The sequence below is a fragment of the Rattus norvegicus genome, chromosome 7 (genome assembly GCF_036323735.1).
Source record: "Rattus norvegicus strain BN/NHsdMcwi chromosome 7, GRCr8, whole genome shotgun sequence".
Classification (NCBI taxonomy): Eukaryota; Metazoa; Chordata; class Mammalia; order Rodentia; family Muridae; genus Rattus; species Rattus norvegicus.
The window spans coordinates 15440054-15459267 of NC_086025.1; the positions used below are offsets into that span (position 1 = coordinate 15440054).

The 19214-nt window shown below is 39.5% G+C and overlaps 1 protein-coding gene across 3 annotated transcripts in view; it reads left to right on the top strand.

Annotated features, from left to right (window-relative positions):
- The window catches only part of LOC108348097 (vomeronasal type-2 receptor 116-like), a 41746-nt gene that overhangs the window by 12898 nt on the left and 9634 nt on the right, over positions 1 to 19214 (top strand). The window contains exons 2-5 of one of the 3 annotated variants that reach the window (XM_063264398.1): positions 4475 to 4775; positions 8176 to 8982; positions 9374 to 9601; positions 9910 to 10033. In XM_063264398.1, coding sequence (XP_063120468.1) covers positions 4475 to 4775; positions 8176 to 8982; positions 9374 to 9601; positions 9910 to 10033 — 1460 coding nt within the window. The remainder of the gene's footprint in view (positions 1 to 4474; positions 4776 to 8175; positions 8983 to 9373; positions 9602 to 9909; positions 10034 to 19214) is intronic. The other 2 variants (XR_010053187.1, XR_010053188.1) reach the window with 2 other exon arrangements.

The window sequence follows — 19214 nt, forward strand, 5'->3', positions numbered from 1 at the left end:
GGCTACTGATTTATTTGAGTTAATTTTATACCCAGCCACTTTGCTGAAGTTGTTTATCAGCTTTAGTAGTTCTCTGGTGGAACTTTTGGGATCACTTAAATATACTATCATATCATCTGCAAATAGTGATATTTTGACTTCTTCTTTTCCGATCTGTATCCCCTTGACCTCCTTTTGTTGTCTGATTGCTCTGGCTAGAACTTCAAGAAGTATATTGAATAAGTAGGGAGAGAGTGGGCAGCCTTGTCTAGTCTCTGATTTTAGTGGGATTGCTTCAAGTTTCTCTCCATTTAGTTTAATGTTAGCAACTGCTTTGCTGTATATGGCTTTTACTATGTTCAGGTATGGGCCTTGAATTCTTATTCTTTCCAGGACTTTTATCATGAAGGGGTGTTGAATTTTGTCAAATGCTTTCTCAGCGTCTAATGAAATGATCATGTGGTTTTGTTCTTTCAGTTTGTTTATATAATGGATCACGTTGATGGTTTTCCGTATATTAAACCATCCCTGCATGCCTGGGATGAAGCCTACCTGGTCATGGTGGATGATTGTTTTGATGTGCTCTTGGATTCGGTTTCCAGAATTTTGTTGAGTATTTTTGCGTCAATATTCATAAGGGAAATTGGTCTGAAGTTCTCTTTCTTTGTTGTGTCTTTGTGTGGTTTAGGTATAAGAGTAATTGTGGCTTCGTAGAAGGTATTCGGTAGTGATCCATCTGTTTCAATTTTGTGGAATAGTTTGGATAATATTGGTATGAGGTCTTCTATGAAGGTTTGATAGAATTCTGCACTAAACGTCTGGACCTGGGCTCTTTTTGGTTGGGAGACCTTTAATGACTGCTTCTATTTCCTTAGGAGTTATGGGGTTGTTTAACTGGTTTATCTGTTCCTGATTTAACTTCGATACCTGGTATCTGTCTAGGAAATTGTCCATTTCCTGAAGATTTTCAAGTTTTGTTGAATATAGGTTTTTATAGTAAGATCTGATGATTTTTTGAATTTCCTCTGAATCTGTTGTTATGTCTCCCTTTTCATTTCTGATTTTGTTAATTTGGACGCACTCTCTGTGTCCTCTCGTTAGTCTGGCTAAGGGTTTATCTATCTTGTTGATTTTCTCAAAGAACCAACTTTTGGTTCTGTTGATTCTTTCTATGGTCCTTTTTGTTTCTACTTGGTTGATTTCCGCTCTGAGTTTGATTATTTCCTGCCTTCTACTCCTCCTGGGTGTATTTGCTTCTTTTTGTTCTAGAGCTTTTAGGTGTGCTGTCACGCTGCTGACATATGCTCTTTCCTGTTTCTTTCTGCAGGCACTCAGCGCTATGAGTTTTCCTCTTAGCACAGCTTTCATTGTGTCCCATAAGTTTGGGTATGTTGTACCTTCATTTTCATTAAATTCTAAAAAGTTTTTAATTTCTTTCTTTTTTTCTTCCTTGACCAGGTTATCTTTAAGTAGAGCATTGTTCAACTTCCATGCATATGTGGGCGTTCTTTCCTTATTTTTATTGAAGACCAGCTTTAGCCCATGGTGGTCTGATAGCACGCATGGGATTATTTCTATCTTTCTGTACCTGTTGAGGCCCGTTTTTTGACCAATTATATGGTCAATTTTGGAGAAAGTACCATGAGGAGCTGAGAAGAAGGTATATCCTTTTGCTTTAGGATAGAATGTTCTATAAATATCCGTTAAGTCCATTTGGCTCATGACTTCTCTTAGTCTGTCTACATCTCTGTTTAATTTCTGTTTCCATGATCTGTCCGTTGATGAGAGTGGGGTGTTGAAATCTCCCACTATTATTGTGGTGCAATGTGTGTTTTGAGGTTTAGTAAGGTTTCTTTTACATATGTAGGTGCCCTTGTATTTGGGGCATAGATATTTAGGATTGAGAGTTCATCTTGGTGGATTTTTCCTTTGATGAATATGAAGTGTCCTTCCTTATCTTTTTTGATGACTTTTAGTTGAAAATTGATTTTATTTGATATTAGAATGGCTACTCCATCTTGCTTCTTCTGACCATTTGCTTGGAAAATTGTTTTCCAGCCTTTCACTCTGAGGTAATGTCTGTCTTTGTCTCTGAGGTGTGTTTCCTGTAGGCAGCAGAATGCAGGGTCCTCGTTGCGTATCCAGTTTGTTAATCTATGTCTTTTTATTGGGGAGTTGAGGCCATTGATGTTGAGAGATATTAAGGAATAGTGATTATTGCTTCCCGTTATGTTCATGTATGGATGTGAGGTTATGTTTGTGTGCTTTCATTCTCTTTGTTTTGTTGCCAAGACGATTAGTTTCTTGCTTCTTCTAGGGTATAGCTTGCCTCCTTATGTTGGGCTTTACCATTTATTATCCTTTGTAGTGCTGGATTTGTAGAAAGATATTGTGTAAATTTGGTTTTGTCATGGAATATCTTGGTTTCTCCATCTATGTTAATTGAGAGTTTTTCAGGATACAGTAACCTGGGCTGGCATTTGTGTTCTCTTAGGGTCTGTATGACATCAGTCCAGGATCTTCTGGCCTTCATAGTTTCTGGCGAGAAGTCTGGTGTGATTCTGATAGGTCTGCCTTTATATGTTACTTGACCTTTTTCCCTTACTGCTTTTAATATTCTTTCTTTATTTTGTGCGTTTGCTGTTTTGACAATTATGTGACGGGACGTGTTTCTTTTCTGGTCCAATCTATTTGGAGTTCTGTAGGCTTCTTGTATGCCTATGGGTATCTCTTTTTTTAGGTTAGGGAAGTTTTCTTCTATGATTTTGTTGAAGATATTTACTGGTCCTTTGAGCTGGGAGTCTTCACTCTCTTCTATACCTATTATCCTTATGTTTGATCTTCTCATTGAGTCCTGGATTTCCTGTATGTTTTGGACCACTAGCTTTTTCCGCTTTACATTATCTTTGACAGTTGAGTCAATGATTTCTATGGAATCTTCTGCTCCTGAGATTCTCTCTTCCATCTCTTGTATTCTGTTGGTGAGGCTTGTATCTACAGCTCCTTGTCTCTTCTTTTGGTTTTCTATATCCAGGGTTGTTTCCATGTGTCCTTTCTTGATTGCTTCTATTTCCATTTTTAGTTCCTTCAACTGTTTGATTGTGTTTTCCTGGAATTCTTTCAGGGATTTTTGCGATTCTTTCAGGGATTTTTGCGATTCCTCTCTGTAGGCTTCTTCTTGTTTATTAATGTTTTCCTGTGTTTCCCTAAGGGAGTTCTTCATGTCTTTCTTGAAGTCCTCCAGCATCATGATCAAATATGATTTTGAAACTAGATCTTGCTTTTCTGGTGTGTTTGGATATTCCATGTTTGTTTTGGTGGGAGAATTGGGCTCCAATGATGCCATGTAGTCTTGGTTTCTGTTGCTTGGGTTCCTGCGCTTGCCTCTCGCCATCAGATTATCTCTAGTGTTACTTTGTTCTGCTATTTCTGACAGTGGCTAGACTGTCCTATAAGCCTGTGTGTCAGGAGTGCTGTAGACCTGTTTTCCTCTCTTTCAGTCAGTTATGGGGACAGAGTGTTTGCTTTCGGGCGTGTAGTTTTCCTCTCTACAGGTCTTCAGCTGTTCCTGTGGGCCTGTGTCTTGAGTTCACCAGGCAGCTTTCTTGCAGCAGAAAGGTTGGTCTTACCTGTGGTCCCGAGGCTCATGTTCGCTCTCGGGGTGCTGCCCACGGGCTCTCTGTGGCAGCAGCAACCAGGAATACCTGGGCCGCCCCTTCCGGGAGCTTCAGTGCACCAGGGTTCCAGATGGCCTTTGGTGTTTTCCTCTGGCGTCCGAGATGTGTATGCAGAGTGCAGTCTCTTCTGGTTTCCCAGGCGTGTCTGCCTCTCTGAGGGTTTAGCTCTCCCTCCCACGGGATTTGGGTGCAGAGAACTGTTTATCCGGTCTGTTTCCTTCAGGTTCAGGCGGTGTCTCAGGCAGGTGTCCTGCCGCTCCTGGGCCCTCCCCCACGGGAGCCCAGAGGCCTTATACAGTTTCCTCTTGGGCCAGGGATGTGGGCAGGGGTGGGCAGTGTTGGTGGTCTCTTCCGCTCTGCCGCCTTAGGAGTGCCCACCTGACCAGGCGGTGAGGTCTCTTTCCCGCAGGGTCTGGGAGCAGAGACTTATTTAAATATTTATAACAAGCACTGATACAGAAGCAGTAATAACAATGCTCTCAGTTTTGTTATTTCTATAATGACGACATGAGGCAATTAACTGTATATTAAGAGGATACTTCTGATTCAAGAATGGAATTATTTCATTTTACAACATTCCAGTGTGAATAGTAGAGGAAAAGTTATTATGAACTTTCACAATGAAACAGTTCTGAATGGTCCCATTTATCAACTATTAGTTCCTAAAAGCATACTGTATATTAATTTACCCTTAAAGGGGATTGTATCAACACAGGAAATTAGGGGATTAATATCATTAGTACATAACACTCATTGTATTCGATTTGAAGATTATTATGTTTGGAGCCATGTCAGTAATTACTGTGTCTTGTTTTCAGTTTGCCAGTGAACACATACCCATATGTTCTGGTAATGCTTTTTGCCATAGAAGAGATCAACAAGAACCCTAATCTTTTACCTAACTCTACCTTGGGATTTACCTTTCTTGGTGACCAGTGTGATATTACATCAACAAATCTCAATAACCTAAACATGCTCTCAAAGTCTGGTGAGATTATTCCTAATTATATCTGTGAGTATAGTGACTGTGATGTAGCACTCACAGGACCAACATGGACAGTTTCTGCCCGAGTGGCAACACTCCTGCAGCTCTTCAAAATTCCACAGGTGATGTTAAATGCATTGGGTAGAGTTTATAACATATGTTCTTTCTTAGTTTCTTTCTTTCTTTCCTTCTTTCTTTCTTTCTTTCTTTCTTTCTTTCTTTCTTCCTTCCTTCCTTCCTTCCTTCCTTCCTTCCTTTCTTTCTTTCTTTCTCTTCCTTCATTCTTTACTTGTTGATATTTTATTTGTTTACATCACAAATGCTGATCCTTCACTGAGTCCTTTGCCATCCCTTCTCTGAGAGGATGGAAACCCCCTGGGTGTCTCCCCACCCTGGCATATCAAGTCTCTGTCAGATTAGTTGCTTCCTCTCCCACTGAGGCCAGATAGAGGATCCAAGAATACTGAGCTGCCTTACTGTTTTATATACATGCATACATACATACATACCACAATATATGCTGGTGGGCCTCATTCCAGGCAGTGTATGTTCTTTTGTTGGTGGCTCAGATTCTGAGAACTGCCAGGGATTTAGATTTGTTGACTCTTTTGGTCTTCCTGCAAAATTCTCATCTTGTACTGGGCCTTTAATATATCCTCCAACACTTCCATTTGTGTCCCCTATCTTCCGTTTAATATTTGGCTGTGGGTAAATGCTTGTTTCCACCCACTGCTGGGTACAGCAACTCAGAGGATTATTATGCTAAATTTCTGTCTGCAAACATAACAGAGCATAATTAATAATGTCTGGGATTAATGCTTGCCCATGGGATGGGTTTCAAGTTGGGCTGTTTATTGATTGGTCTTTCCCTTAGCCTCTTTTCCATCCCTGCACTTCTTTTGGATAGGACAAATTTTACATTGAAATTTCAGTGAGTGGGTTGGTGTCCTTATCCTTCCACTATGGGGTCTTGCATGGCTAAAGGAGTTGGCCTCTGCAGGTTCCATGTCTCTACTGTTAGACATCTCAGGTAAGGTCAGCCACATTGACTTCTGGTAGCCTTCGCTATCTCAGGTCTCTGGGACTTCCTAGAGATCCTCCAAAGCAGCTAAAGATTCCCATTCCTTCCCCTGGTCCACTGGGCCTTTCTCCTGTCTCTTTCTGCACCTGATACATTTTCTTGGAATACTTTTTTCCAGCCCTTTCTACTACTCTGAGGTAGTGTCTATCTTTGTTGCTGAGGTGTGTGTTTCTTGTATGCAGCAGAGTGATTGATCCTGTTCACGTAATTAGTCTGTTAGTCTGTGTTGTTTTTTAATTGTGGAATTGAGTTTATTGATGTTGAGGGATATTAATAATCAATGTTTGTTAGTTCCTGCCATTTTTGTTGTTGTTTGATGTGGTATTCTCTCTCTCTCTCTCTCTCTCTCTCTCTCTCTCTGTGTGTGTGTGTGTGTGTGTGTGTGTTTGTGATTCTCTTCTATTGTTTTTGTTATGAGATGATGCAATTCTTGTGTTTTCTTGGGTGTAGTTACCCTCCGTTTTTTTAAATTTTCATTCTCATATTCTTTGTAGGGCTGGATTCATAGAAAGATACTGTTTAAATTTTGTTTTGTCATGGAATATCTAGCTTTTTTCCCCATCTATAGTGATTGAGGGTTGTGAGGGAGTATCATAGCCTGGTCTGGAAATTGTGTTCTCTTATAGACTGTATGATATCTGTCTAGGATCTTTTGCATTTTAGAGTCTCTGTTGAGAAATCTGCTGTAATTCTGAGAGATCTGCTTTAATATGTTTCTTAGACTTTTTCTTATAGCTTTTAATATTCGTTATTTTTCTTTATATTTAGTATTTTGACTTTTATGTGGCATGAGAATTTTCTTTTCTTGTCCAACTATCTGGTGTTCTGTAGCCTTTTTTAAAAAATGTGTATGACTATCTCTTGGGTTAGGGAAGGTTTCCTTTATGATTTTGTCAAAGATGTTTTCTGGCCCTTTGCCCTGGAAGTATTCACTCTCTTCTATTCTTACTATTCTTGGGGTTTAGTCTTTCCATTGTGTCCCAAATTTTCTGGATGTTTTGAGTTAGAAACATTTATACTTGGCAGTTTCTTTGAGCAATGTATCAATTTCTTCTATGGTATCTTCTATGCCTGAGATTCTCCCTTCCTTCTCTTGTATTCTGTTGGTAATGCTTAGGTCTGCAGTTCTTGCTCTTTTTCTTAGGTTTTACATCTTCAGGCCTCCTTCAATTTGCATTTATTTTTTTATTGCTTCTATTTCCAATTTTAGGTCTTGGGCTGTTTTTTTAAATTTCCTTTACCTGTTTGCATTTTCCTGCATTTCTTTGAGAGATGTATTTGTTTGCTCTTTAATGGCTTCTGTAGTTTGATTGTGTTTTGAACGGGAATTATTTTCTCCTCTTTAAGGCTTCTATCACATTCAAGAGACAGTAGTTAAGGCTTGCTTTTCAGGTGTGTTGGGAGATCTAAGGCTTGCTGGAGTAGGAGAGATGGGTTCTGATGTTGCCATATTGCTTTGGCTTCTGTTGATTATATTCTTGACTTGCCTTTCACCATCAAGTTGTCTCTGGTGTTAGTTAGCATGAGTGTCCTACATTGAAACAGGACTCCTTCCAGGCATGTGGGGCTGTATGTCTTGGGTTTGAGCAGACTTCCTGAGAGCCAGGAAGAGCTGTGGACTGGGAAGTGGTGTGATGATCTGTGAATGCTGTGTGCCAGGTTAGAACCAGAGTCTTGGGAGATAGCCAGGGCTATAGGGTATGGCATGATATGCTGCTCCCTGACCATTGCTGCTACAGGTTTGGAGTGGAAGGAAGATGGAACTCTGGCTGCTAGGCTTGGGTCCCTGAAGGGGTGGGATAGTGGTCGGGTCTCATCTCTGTGTGTCTTGTTGGAGCCTACCTTGTAGGTCGCAAATACAGCTGTGGGTTGGTGTGCTGTGTGTGGCTCTGTGTCCCTCTGGTTCAGGCTCAGTCAAGAGGCATTCAGAGCTCAGGAGATGCTGTTTGTGGATATTTCAAGGATCCTGAGATAGTGTCTGTGCAGATTTTCATAACCATAACAGTTTACAAAGAAGAGAAAAAGAAACACATCTCTGCTGTCAAACCATCTAGTCCTGGTTTTTGTTTGTTTGTTTGTTTGTTTTTGTTTTCGAGATTTTTAATGGGAAGTTATGGGACTGTTTACATGATTTATCTGATCCCAATTTAACTTTGGTACCTGGTATCTGTCTATCATTTAAATTGTAAATAAATTAAAAAAGAAAACACTTCTCATGTAATATTAATGCTTTAATTTTGATAGAAAAATGGGAAATTTAGAAATAAGAATTTTATAGACTATGGAGAAAGTCAGTAGTTTTCCAACTTACAGGAAGGAAAACATTATTTCAATGTGGTAAACAAATAGTCCTTTCTCCTATTTGCAAATGAGGCTTTTAAATTTCAGACCTTAAAGTTAACTTCTTGCCAGTGTCATTTCTCATGTTACTTCTGGTGTTCTATTTTATTTAGGTTACATATGGACCATTTCATGATAGTCTGAGTGACCATGATCTGTTTCCTCATCTATATCAGATCGCCCCAAAGGACACAAGCCTCGTTCTTGCCATGGTATCCTTGATGATTCATTTCATCTGGAAATGGGTGGGACTGGTTATCTTAGATGATGACCAGGGTGTTCAGTTTCTCTCAGATATGAAAGAAGAAATGAAGATAAATGAAATTTGTTTAGCTTTTGTGAATATGATCCCAGCAAACATGCAGTTATACATAGAAAGGGCTGAGACTTATTATTTTCAAATAATGACATCATCAGCAAAAGTTGTCATCATTTATGGTAATGTGAACTCTACTCTAGAAGTGAGCTTTAGAAGATGGGAAATGTTAGGCATATGGAGATTGTGGATCACTACCTCACAATGGGATGTCATCTCAAGGTCCAGAGACTTCACCATTGACTCTTTCCATGGGACTTTGTCTTTGTCCCACCATTATCGGGAGATTTCTACTTTTAAGCATTTTATTCAGAAAACAAACTTTTCTGCTTACCCAGAAGCTGTTTCTCTGGTGAGATTGGGATGGATCTATTTTAACTGTTCAGTATCTGTATCTGAATGCAAGACACTGAATCATTGCTTATCTAATACTATATTGGAATTATTACCATGGCACAGTTTTGACATGGCCATGAATGATGAACGTTACAACATATATAATGCTGTTTATGCTGTGGCCCATGCCTTTCACAATATGCATCTCCAAGAAGTAGACATAAAAGTATGGGAAAGTTGGGAAGGGCTAATACCTAGATGCATGCAGGTAAATATGACTCTAGGTTGTTGCAAGTTGACATTTAAAATTAACATACTTCACATCAATTAGGACCTAAATTGGATACCATCATCTTAGTTACAAACTGGGCAAGGATGAATCCCAGTACAGGAAAGGAAAAAAATTGTTAAAAAATATATACTTTAATGACTAATGAGCAAAGCCAGAAAACCATGAGGTTTATGTCAAGTGAGAAACTCAATACATATAAATGAAACACACACCCCCCCACACAAACAATATAATTTTAATATGTTTGTTAGTTACTTTGCATTAAAGAATTTCGAATGAGAGATTAAAGAGTAAAAAAAAAACTCTATATAAAACATTTTTCCTTAAAGTGTTAGTATATTTATTAATAAGCTTATACACTTTTTAGGTAAATCACTTTCTGAAGAATGTAAGATTTATTAATCCTATAGGAGACCCAGTGAATATCAATCAAGGAAGAAATTTAGATGCAATGTATGACATTCTCAACGTTTTGCATTTTCCACAAGGTTATGTACTAAAGGTGAAAGTAGGACAGTTATCTCCTTATTTTGCACATGATCAACAACTGTTCTTATCTGAAGACATGATAGAGTGGGCCACAGGAAGTAGACAGGTAAGTTGCATCAAATTTTAATTTTAGTCAAACTTCTAAGCAGCACTTTTTGGTTGTAATTATTTCCTTTTTTGTTTTTGAGAAGGATTATATATTTTCTTGAAATAATTTACATATTCATGCTATTACTTTATTATTATTTTATACATTTATTATTTAATATATATACATGTTTATACATTGGTAACATTGCATTTTATTTAAAGTATACTGAAAATAAGTTCATTTATATGTCAATATTTTGAAAAATACTAGATGTTGAAGGAGAAAGAGATTTCTGTTATTTACACATATCTGATTTTTCTCAGTTTTCCACTTCTGTGTGCAGTATGCCTTGCTATCCTGGTTTCAAGAAATCCCATCAGGAAGGAAAAGCAGACTGCTGTTTTGATTGTTCCCGATGTCCTGCCAATGAGATTTCTAACACCACAGGTCATTGCATACTTTGGGAGGAAATTCTTCAGACTGACTATCTTGTTCCACATGCATTATGTATATGAAAAACCCCGAAAAGAACCTTACAGATAAAATCTCCTTTTATTTTAATCAATTTATATGATAAGTAGTATTTCCCCTAGATAAAACACTCAGTATTGCTTCAGTCACATTTCTTGACTATTACTAGACCCATGAAAGAGTGTATTTTTTCAGAGAAATAGGCTTGAGAGCTAATTATGGTATTACTTTTCTCAGAAATTTCACATATTTTATTACTTGTTATTGTTTCTACCAATATGTAGATCACACTGAAAATAGAAATCTTTCATAGCCCTATCATACTAATTCCCAGATAGGTTACTGAAAATGATCTGGTGCTTAAAGATTCTATGTTCAGTTTAAGAAGCATGCATTCTTTTGGAGGTCGACTATCCTGTCAAGCATAAAATCAATGGATATGTTGTATTTTATGTTGTCATCTTGTTCACAGGTCAGTGATGAAGGTAACACATGGAAATAAACTTTGTGATTAAGGCATAACACTGACATGAATATAAGCAAATCAGTTATGAGATGATATAAAGAGTTGTCGTTACATGCTTGTGAGGCAAGGGTCAGTTTTTAGATTAATACTATTAATTATATATTAGGCGAGTGAAGTAATTTTTAATAGTATCATTACAAAAATTGACTATTACAAAATATTGTGTCTAGAAATATATTAAAATTAATGTAGTTTAAAATCAAGGTGAAGCCAGATATAGAGATACCATGCGGAAAAAGGATGATCAATTTTTTCTAAAGGTTTTAAATTGTTTTATATATTAGAAAATCATTTTTATACTTTTAGTACTATTTATATAAATTTCCTTTATACTTTAATCCTTCAATCAGTCTTTTCTTATGAGATATATTTCTTTTTTTCCCATCTTTAATAGATTGGGTATTTCTTTTTTTTTCCCTCCATCTTTTTTTTTTTTATTAACTTGAGTATTTCTCATATACATTTCGAGTGTTATTCCTTTTCCAGGTTTCCGGGCAAACATCCCCCTCCCTCTCCCCTTCTTTTTTTTTTTTTTTTTTTTTATTGGAATGTATGTTTTTTTTTTTTTTTATTAACTTGAGTATTTCTTATATACATTTCGAGTGTTATTCCCTTTCCCGGTTTCCGGGCAAACATCCCCCTCCCCCCTCCCCTTTCTTATGGGTGTTCCCCTCCCAACCCTCCCACCATTGCCGCCCTCCCCCCATAGACTAGTTCACTGGGGGTTCAGTCTTAGCAGGACCCAGGGCTTCCCCTTCCACTGGTGCTCTTACTAGGATATTCATTGCTACCTATGGGGTCAGAGTCCAGGGTCAGTCCATGTATAGTCTTTAGGTAGTGGCTTAGTCCCTGGAAGCTCTGGTTGCTTGGCATTGTTGTACTTTTGGGGTCTCGAGCCCCTTCAAGCTCTTCCAGTTCTTTCTCTGATTCCTTCAATAGGGGACCTATTCTCAGTTCAGTGGTTTGCTGCTGGCATTCGCCTCTGTATTTGCTGTATTCTGGCTGTGTCTCTCAGGAGCGATCTACATCCGGCTCCTGTCGGTCTGCACTTCTTTGCTTCATCCATCTAGTCCAATTGGGTGGCTGTATATGTATGGGCCAAATGTGGGACAGGCTCTGAATGGGTGTTCCTTCAGTCTCTGTTTTAATCTTTGCCTCTCCCTTCCCTGCCAAGGGTATTCTTTTTCCTCATTTAAAGAAGGAGTGAAGCATTCACATTTTGATCATCCGTCTTGAGTTTCGTTTGTTCTAGGGATCTAGGGTAATTCAAGCATTTGGGCTAATAGCCACTTATCAATGAGTGCATACCATGTATGTCTTTCTGTGATTGGGTTAGTTCACTCAGGATGATATTTTCCAGTTCCAACCATTTGCCTACGAATTTCATAAACTCGTTGTTTTTGATAGCTGAGTAGTATTCCATTGTGTAGATGTACCACATTTTCTGTATCCATTCCTCTGTTGAAGGGCATCTGGGTTCTTTCCATTTTCTGGCTATTATAAATAAGGCTGCGATGAACATAGTGGAGCACGTGTCTCTTTTATATGTTGAGGCATCTTTTGGGTGTATGCCCAAGAGAGGTATAGCTGGATCCTCAGGCAGTTCAATGTCCAATTTTCTGAGGAACCTCCAGACTGATTTCCAGAATGGTTTTACCAGTCTGCAATCCCACCAACAATGGAGGAGTGTTCCTCTTTCTCCACAACCTCGCCAGCATCTGCTGTCACCTGAGTTTTTGATCTTAGCCAATCGCACTGGTGTGAGGTGAAATCTCAGGGTTGTTTTGATTCCCTCTCCCCTTCTTTATGGGTGTTCCCCTCCCCATCCTCCCCCCATTGCCGCCCTCCCCCCAACAATCTAGTTCACTGGGGGTTCAGTCTTAGCAGGACCCAGGGCTTCTCCTTCCACTGGTGCTCTTACTAGGATATTCACTGCTACCTATGAGGTCAGAGTCCAGGGTCAGTCCATGTATAGTCTTTAGGTAGTGGCTTAGTCCCTGGAAGCTCTGGTTGCTTGGCATTGTTGTACATATGGGGTCTCGAGCTCCTTCAAGCTCTTCCAGTTCTTTCTCTGATTCCTTCAACGGGGGTCCTATTCTCAGTTCAGTAGTTTGCTGCTGGCATTCGCCTCTGTGTTTGCTGTATTCTGGCTGTGTCTCTCAGGAGCAATCTACATCCATCTCCTGTTGGCCTGCACTTCTTTGCTTCATCCATCTTGTCTAATTGGATGGCTGTATATGTATGGGCCACATGTGGGGCAGGCTCTGAATGGGCGTTCCTTCTGTGTCTGTTTTAATCTTTGCCTCTCTATTCCCTGCCAAGGGTATTCTTGTTTCCCTTTTAAAGAAGGAGTGAAGCATTCACATTTTGATCATCCGTCTTGAGTTTCATTTGTTCTAGGCATCTAGGGTAATTCAAGCATTTGGGCTAATAGCCACTTATCAATGAGAGCAAAACATGTGTGTTTCTCTGTGATTGGGTTACCTCACTCAGGATGATATTTTCCAGTTCCAACCATTTGCCTACGAATTTCGTAAAGTCATTGTTTTTGATAGCTGAGTAATATTCCATTGTGTAGATGTACCACATTTTCTGTATCCATTCCTCTGTTGAAGGGCATCTGGGTTCTTTCCAGCTTCTGGCTATTATAAATAAGGCTGCTATGAACATAGTGGAGCACGTGTCTTTTTTATATGTTGGGGCATCTTTTGGGTATATGCCCAAAAGAGGTATAGCTGGATCCTCAGGCAGTTCAATGTCCAATTTTCTGAGGAACCTCCAGACTGATTTCCAGAATGGTTGTACCAGTCTGCAATCCCACCAACAATGGAGGAGTGTTCCTCTTTGTCCGCATCCTCGCCAGCATCTGCTGTCACCTGAGTTTTTGATCTTAGCCATTCTCACTGGTGTGAGGTAAAATCTCAGGGTTGTTTTGATTTGCATTTCCCTGATGACTAAAGATGTTGAACATTTCTTTAGGTGTTTCTCAGCCATTCGGCATTCCTCAGCTGTGAAATCTTTGTTTAGCTCTGAACCCCATTTTTTAATAGGGTTATTTGTCTCCCTGCAGTCTAACTTCTTGAGTTCTTTGTATATTTTGGATATAAGGCCTCTATCTGTTGTAGGATTGGTAAAGATCTTTTCCCAATCTGTTGGTTGCTGTTTTGTCCTAACCACAGTGTCCTTTGCCTTACAGAAGCTTTGCAGTTTTATGAGATCCCATTGTCAATTCTTGATCTTAAAGCATAAGCCATTGGTGTTTTGTTCATTTTTCCTCCATCTTTATTACCTTGGGTATTTCTTATTTACATTTCAAATGTTATTCCCTCTCCTGGGTTCCAGGCCAACACCTCCCTAACCTGTCCCATTCCTCTTCTATATTGGTGTTCCCTTTCCCATCCTCCCCCCCATTACCGCCCTCCCCACAAGAATTCCATTCACTGGGGGTCCAGCCTTGACGGGACCAAGGACTTCCCCATCCACTGGTGCCTTTACTAGGCTATTCTTAGCTACCTATGCAGTTGAAGACCAGGGTCAGTCCATGCATAGTCTTTGGGTAGTGGCTGAGACCCTGGAAGCTCTGGTTGGTTGGCATTGTTGTTCATTTGAGGTCTCAATCCCTTCAAACTCTTTCACTCCTTTCTCTGATTCCTTCAACAGGGTCCCGTTCTCAGTTCAGTGGTTTGTTGCTGGTAGTCCCTTATGTATTTGCATATAGTGGCTGTGTCTCTCAGGAGAGATCTACATCCGGTTCCTGTCAGCCTGCACTTCTTTGCTTCATCCATCTAATCTAGTTGGTGGCTGTATATGTATTGGCTAAATGTGGGGAAGGCTATGAATGTGTGTTCTTTCAGCCTCTGTACTAAACTTTGCCTCCCTATCCCCTACCAAGGGTATTCTTGTTCCCTTTTAAGGAAGGAGTGAAGCATCCACACTTTGGTCATCCCTCTTGAGTTTCATGTATTCTGTGCATCTAGGGTAATTGGAGCATTTGGGGTAATATCCATTTATCAGTGAGTGCATACCATGTGTATTTTTCTGTGATTGGGTTACTCCACTCAGGATGATATTTTCCAGTTCCATCCATTTGCCTACAAATTTCATAAAGTCGTTGCTTTTGATAGCTGAGTAGTATTCCACCGTGTAGATGTACCACATTTTCTGTATCCATTCCTCTGTTGAAGGGCATCTGGGTTCTTTCCAGCTTCTGACTATTATAAATAAGCCTGCTATGAACATAGTGGAGCTTGTGTCCTTGCTGTATGTTGGAGCATCTTTTGGGTATATGCCCAAGAGTGGTAGAGCTGGCTGCTCAGTTACTGCAATGTCCAATTTTCTGAGGAACCTCCAGACTGATTTCCAGAATGGTTGTACCAGTCTACAATAACACCAACAATGGAGGAGTGTTCCTGTTTCTCCACATCCTTGCCAGCATCTGCTATTGCCAGAGTCTTTGTTCTTAGCCATTGTGACTGGTATGAGATGGAATCTCAGGGTTGTTTTGATTTACATTTCCCTTATGACTACAGATGTTGAACACTTCTTTAGGTGCTTCTCAGCCATTTGACATTCCTCAGCTGTGAATTCGTTGATTAGCTCTGAACACCATTTTTAATAGGGTTATTTGTCTCCCTGCAGTCTAACTTCATAGATATAAGCTCTCTATTACTTGTAGGATGGGTAAAGATCTTTTCTCAATCTGTTGGTTGCCATTTTGTCCTAACAATAGTGTTCTTTGCCTTACAGAAGTTTGTAGATTTATGAGATCCCATTATTTCAATTTTGATCTTAGAGCATAAGCCATTTTGTTTAGGAAATTTTCTCTAGTGCCCATGAGTTCAAGATTCTTCCACACTTTTTCTTCTATTAGTTTGAGTGTATGTGGTTTGATGTGGAGGTCCTTGATTCACTTGAACTTAATCTTTGTATAGGGTGATAAGCATGGATTGATCTGCCTTCTTCTATATGCTGATCTCCAGTTGAACCAGCACCATTTGCTGAAAATTCTATCTGTTTTATACATCAGGGGTTCTGGCTCCTTTGTCAAAAATCAAGTGACAATAGGTATGTGGGTTCATTTCTAGGTCTTCAATTCTATTCCACTGGTCTATCTGCCTGTCTCTGTAACATACAGTTTTTACCACTATTGTCCTGTAATACTGCTTGAGTTCAGGTATAGTGATTCCCTCAGAGGTCCTTTTATTGTTGAGGATAGTTTTAGCTATCCTGGCTTTTTGTTATTCCTGATGAATTTGCAAATTGTTCTGTCTAACTCTCTGAAGAATTGGATTGGTATTTTGATGGGGATTGCATTGAATATGTAGATTGCTTTTGGTAAAATGGCCATTTTTACTATATTAATCATGCCAATCCATGAACATGGGAGATCTTTCCATCTTCTGAGATCTTCTTCAATTTCTTTATTTTTTTTTATTAACTTGAGTATTTCTTATATACATTTCGAGTGTTATTCCCTTTCCCGGTTTCCAGGCAAAAATCCACCTCCCCCCTCCCCTTCCTTATGGGTATTCCCCTCCCAACCCTCCCCCCATTGCCGCCCTCCCCCCAACAGTCTAGTTCACTGGGGGTTCAGTCTTAGCAGGACCCAGGGCTTCCCCTTCCACTGGTGCTCTTACTAAGATATTCATTGCTACCTATGTGGTCAGAGTCCAGGGTCAGTCCATGTATAGTCTTTAGGTAGTGGCTTAGTCCCTGGAAGCTCTGGTTGCTTGGCATTGTTGTACATATGGGGTCTCGAGCTCCTTCAAGCTCTTCCAGTTCTTTCTCTGATTCCTTCAACGGGGGTTCTATTCTCAGTTCAGTGGTTTGCTGCTGGCATTCGCCTCTGTATTTGCTGTATTCTGGCTGTGTCTCTCAGGAGCGATCTACATCTGGCTCCTGTCGGTCTGCACTTCTTTGCTTCATCCATCTTGTCTAATTGGGTGGCTGTATATGTATGGGCCACATGTGGGGCAGGCTCTGAATGGGTGTTACTTCAGTCTCTGTTTTAATCTTTGCCTCTCTCTTCCCTGCCAAGGGTATTCTTGTTCCCCTTTTAAAGAAGGCGTGAAACATTCACATTTTGATCATCTGTCTTGAGTTTCATTTGTTCTAGGCATCTAGGGTAATTCAAGCATTTGGGCTAATAGCCACTTATCAATGAGTGCATACCATGTATGTCTTTCTGTGATTGGGTTAGCTCACTCAGAATGATATTTTCCAGTTCCAACCATTTGCCTACGAATTTCATAAAGCCGTTTTTTTGATAGCTGAGTAATATTCCATTGTGTAGATGTACCACATTTTCTGTATCCATTCCTCTGTTGAAGGGCATCTGGGTTCTTTCCAGCTTCTGGCTATTATAAATAAGGCTGCGATGAACATAGTGGAGCATGTGTCTTTTTTATATGTTGGGGCATCTTTTGGGTATATGCCCAAAAGAGGTATAGCTGGATCCTCAGGCAGTTCAATGTCCAATTTTCTGAGGAACCTCCAGACTGTTTTCCAGAATGGTTGTACCAGTCTGCAATCCCACCAACAATGGAGGAGTGTTCCTCTTTCTCCGCATCCTCGCCAGCATCTGCTGTCACCTGAGTTTTTGATCTTAGCCATTCTCACTGGTGTGAGGAGAAATCTCAGGGTTGTTTTGATTTGCATTTCCCTTATGACTAAAGATGTTGAACATTTCTTTATGTGTTTCTCAGCCATTCGGCATTCCTCAGCTGTGAATTCTTTGTTTAGCTCTGAACCCCATTTTTTAATAGGGTTATTTGTCTCCCTGCGGTCTAACTTCTTGAGTTCTTTGTATATTTTGGATATAAGGCCTCTATCTGTTGTAGGATTGGTAAAGATCTTTTCCCAATCTGTTGGTTGCCGTTTTGTCCTAACCACAGTGTCCTTTGCCTTACAGGAGCTTTGCAGTTTTATGAGATCCCATTTGTTGATTCTTGATCTTAGAGCATAAGCCATTGATGTTTTGTTCAGGAAATTTTTTCCAGTGCCCATGTGTTCCAGATGCTTCCCTAGTTTTTCTTCTATTAGTTTGAGTGTGTCTGGTTTGATGTGGAGGTCCTTGATCCACTTGGACTTAAGCTTTGTACAGGGTGATAAGCATGGATCGATCTGCATTCTTCTACATGTTGACCTCCAGTTGAACCAGCACCATTTGCTGAAAATGCTATCTTTTTTTCCACTGGATGGTTTTGGCTCCTTTGTCAAAAATCAAGTGACCATAGGTGTGTGGGTTCATTTCTGGGTCTTCAATTCTATTCCATTGGTCTATCTGTCTGTCTCTGTACCAATACCATGCAGTTTTTATCACTATTGCTCTGTAATACTGCTTGAGTTCAGGGATAGTGATTCCCCCTGAAGTCCTTTTATTGTTGAGGATAGCTTTAGCTATCCTGGGTTTTTTGTTATTCCAGATGAATTTGCAAATTGTTCTGTCTAACTCTTTGAAGAATTGGATTGGTATTTTGATGGGGATTGCATTGAATCTGTAGATCGCTTTTGGTAAAATGGCCATTTTTATTATATTGATCCTGCCAATCCATGAGGATGGGAGATCTTTCCATCTTCTGAGGTCTTCTTCAATTTCCTTCTTCAGAGGCTTGAAGTTCTTATCATACAGATCTTTCACTTGCTTGGTTAAATTCACATTGACGTATTTTATATTATTTAGGACTATTATGAAGGGTGTCGTTTCCCTAATTTCTTTCTCAGCTTGTTTCTTTTGTGTAGAGGAAGGCTACTGATTTATTTGAGTTAATTTTATACCCTGCCACTTTGCTGAAGGTGTTTATAGGTTTAGTAATTCTTTGGTGGAACTTTTTGGATCACTTAAGTATATAATTATGTCGTCTGCAAATAGGGATATTTTGACTTCTTCCTTTCCAACCTATATCCATTTGATCTCCTTTGTTGTCTGATTATTCTGGCTAGGACTTTGAGAACTATAGTGAATAAGTAGGGAGAGAGTGGGCAGCCATGTCTAGTCCCCGATTTTAGTGGGATTTCTTCAAGTTTCTCTACGTTTAGTTTAATTTTAGCTACTGGTTTGCCATATATGGCTTTTACTATGTTTAGGTATGGCCCTTGAACTCCAGTTCTTTCCAGGACTTTTGTCATGAAGGGGTGTTGAATTTTGTCAAATGCTTTCTTGGCATCTAATGAAATGATCATGTGGTTTTTATCTCTTACTTTGTTTTTATGCTACATTATGTTGATGGTTTTCTGTATATTAAACCATCCCTGCATACACGGGATGAAGCCTACTTGATCATGATCGATGATTGTTTTGATGTGTTCTTGGATTCCATTTACATGAATTTTATTGAGCATTTTTGTGTCGATATTCATAAGGGAAGTTGGTCTCCACTTCTCTTTCTTTGTTTGGTTTAGGTATAAGAGTAATTGTGGCTTCATAGAAGGAATTCGGTAGCACTTCATCTGTTTAATTTTGTGGAAAAATTGGATAATATCGGTATGAGGTCTTCTATGAAGGTCTGATAGAATTCTGCACTGAACCCATCTGGACCTGGGCTCTTTTTGCTTGGCATACTTTTAATGACTGCTACTTTTTCTTTAGGAGTTATGGGGTCGTTTAACTGGTTTATCTGTTCCTGGTTTAAC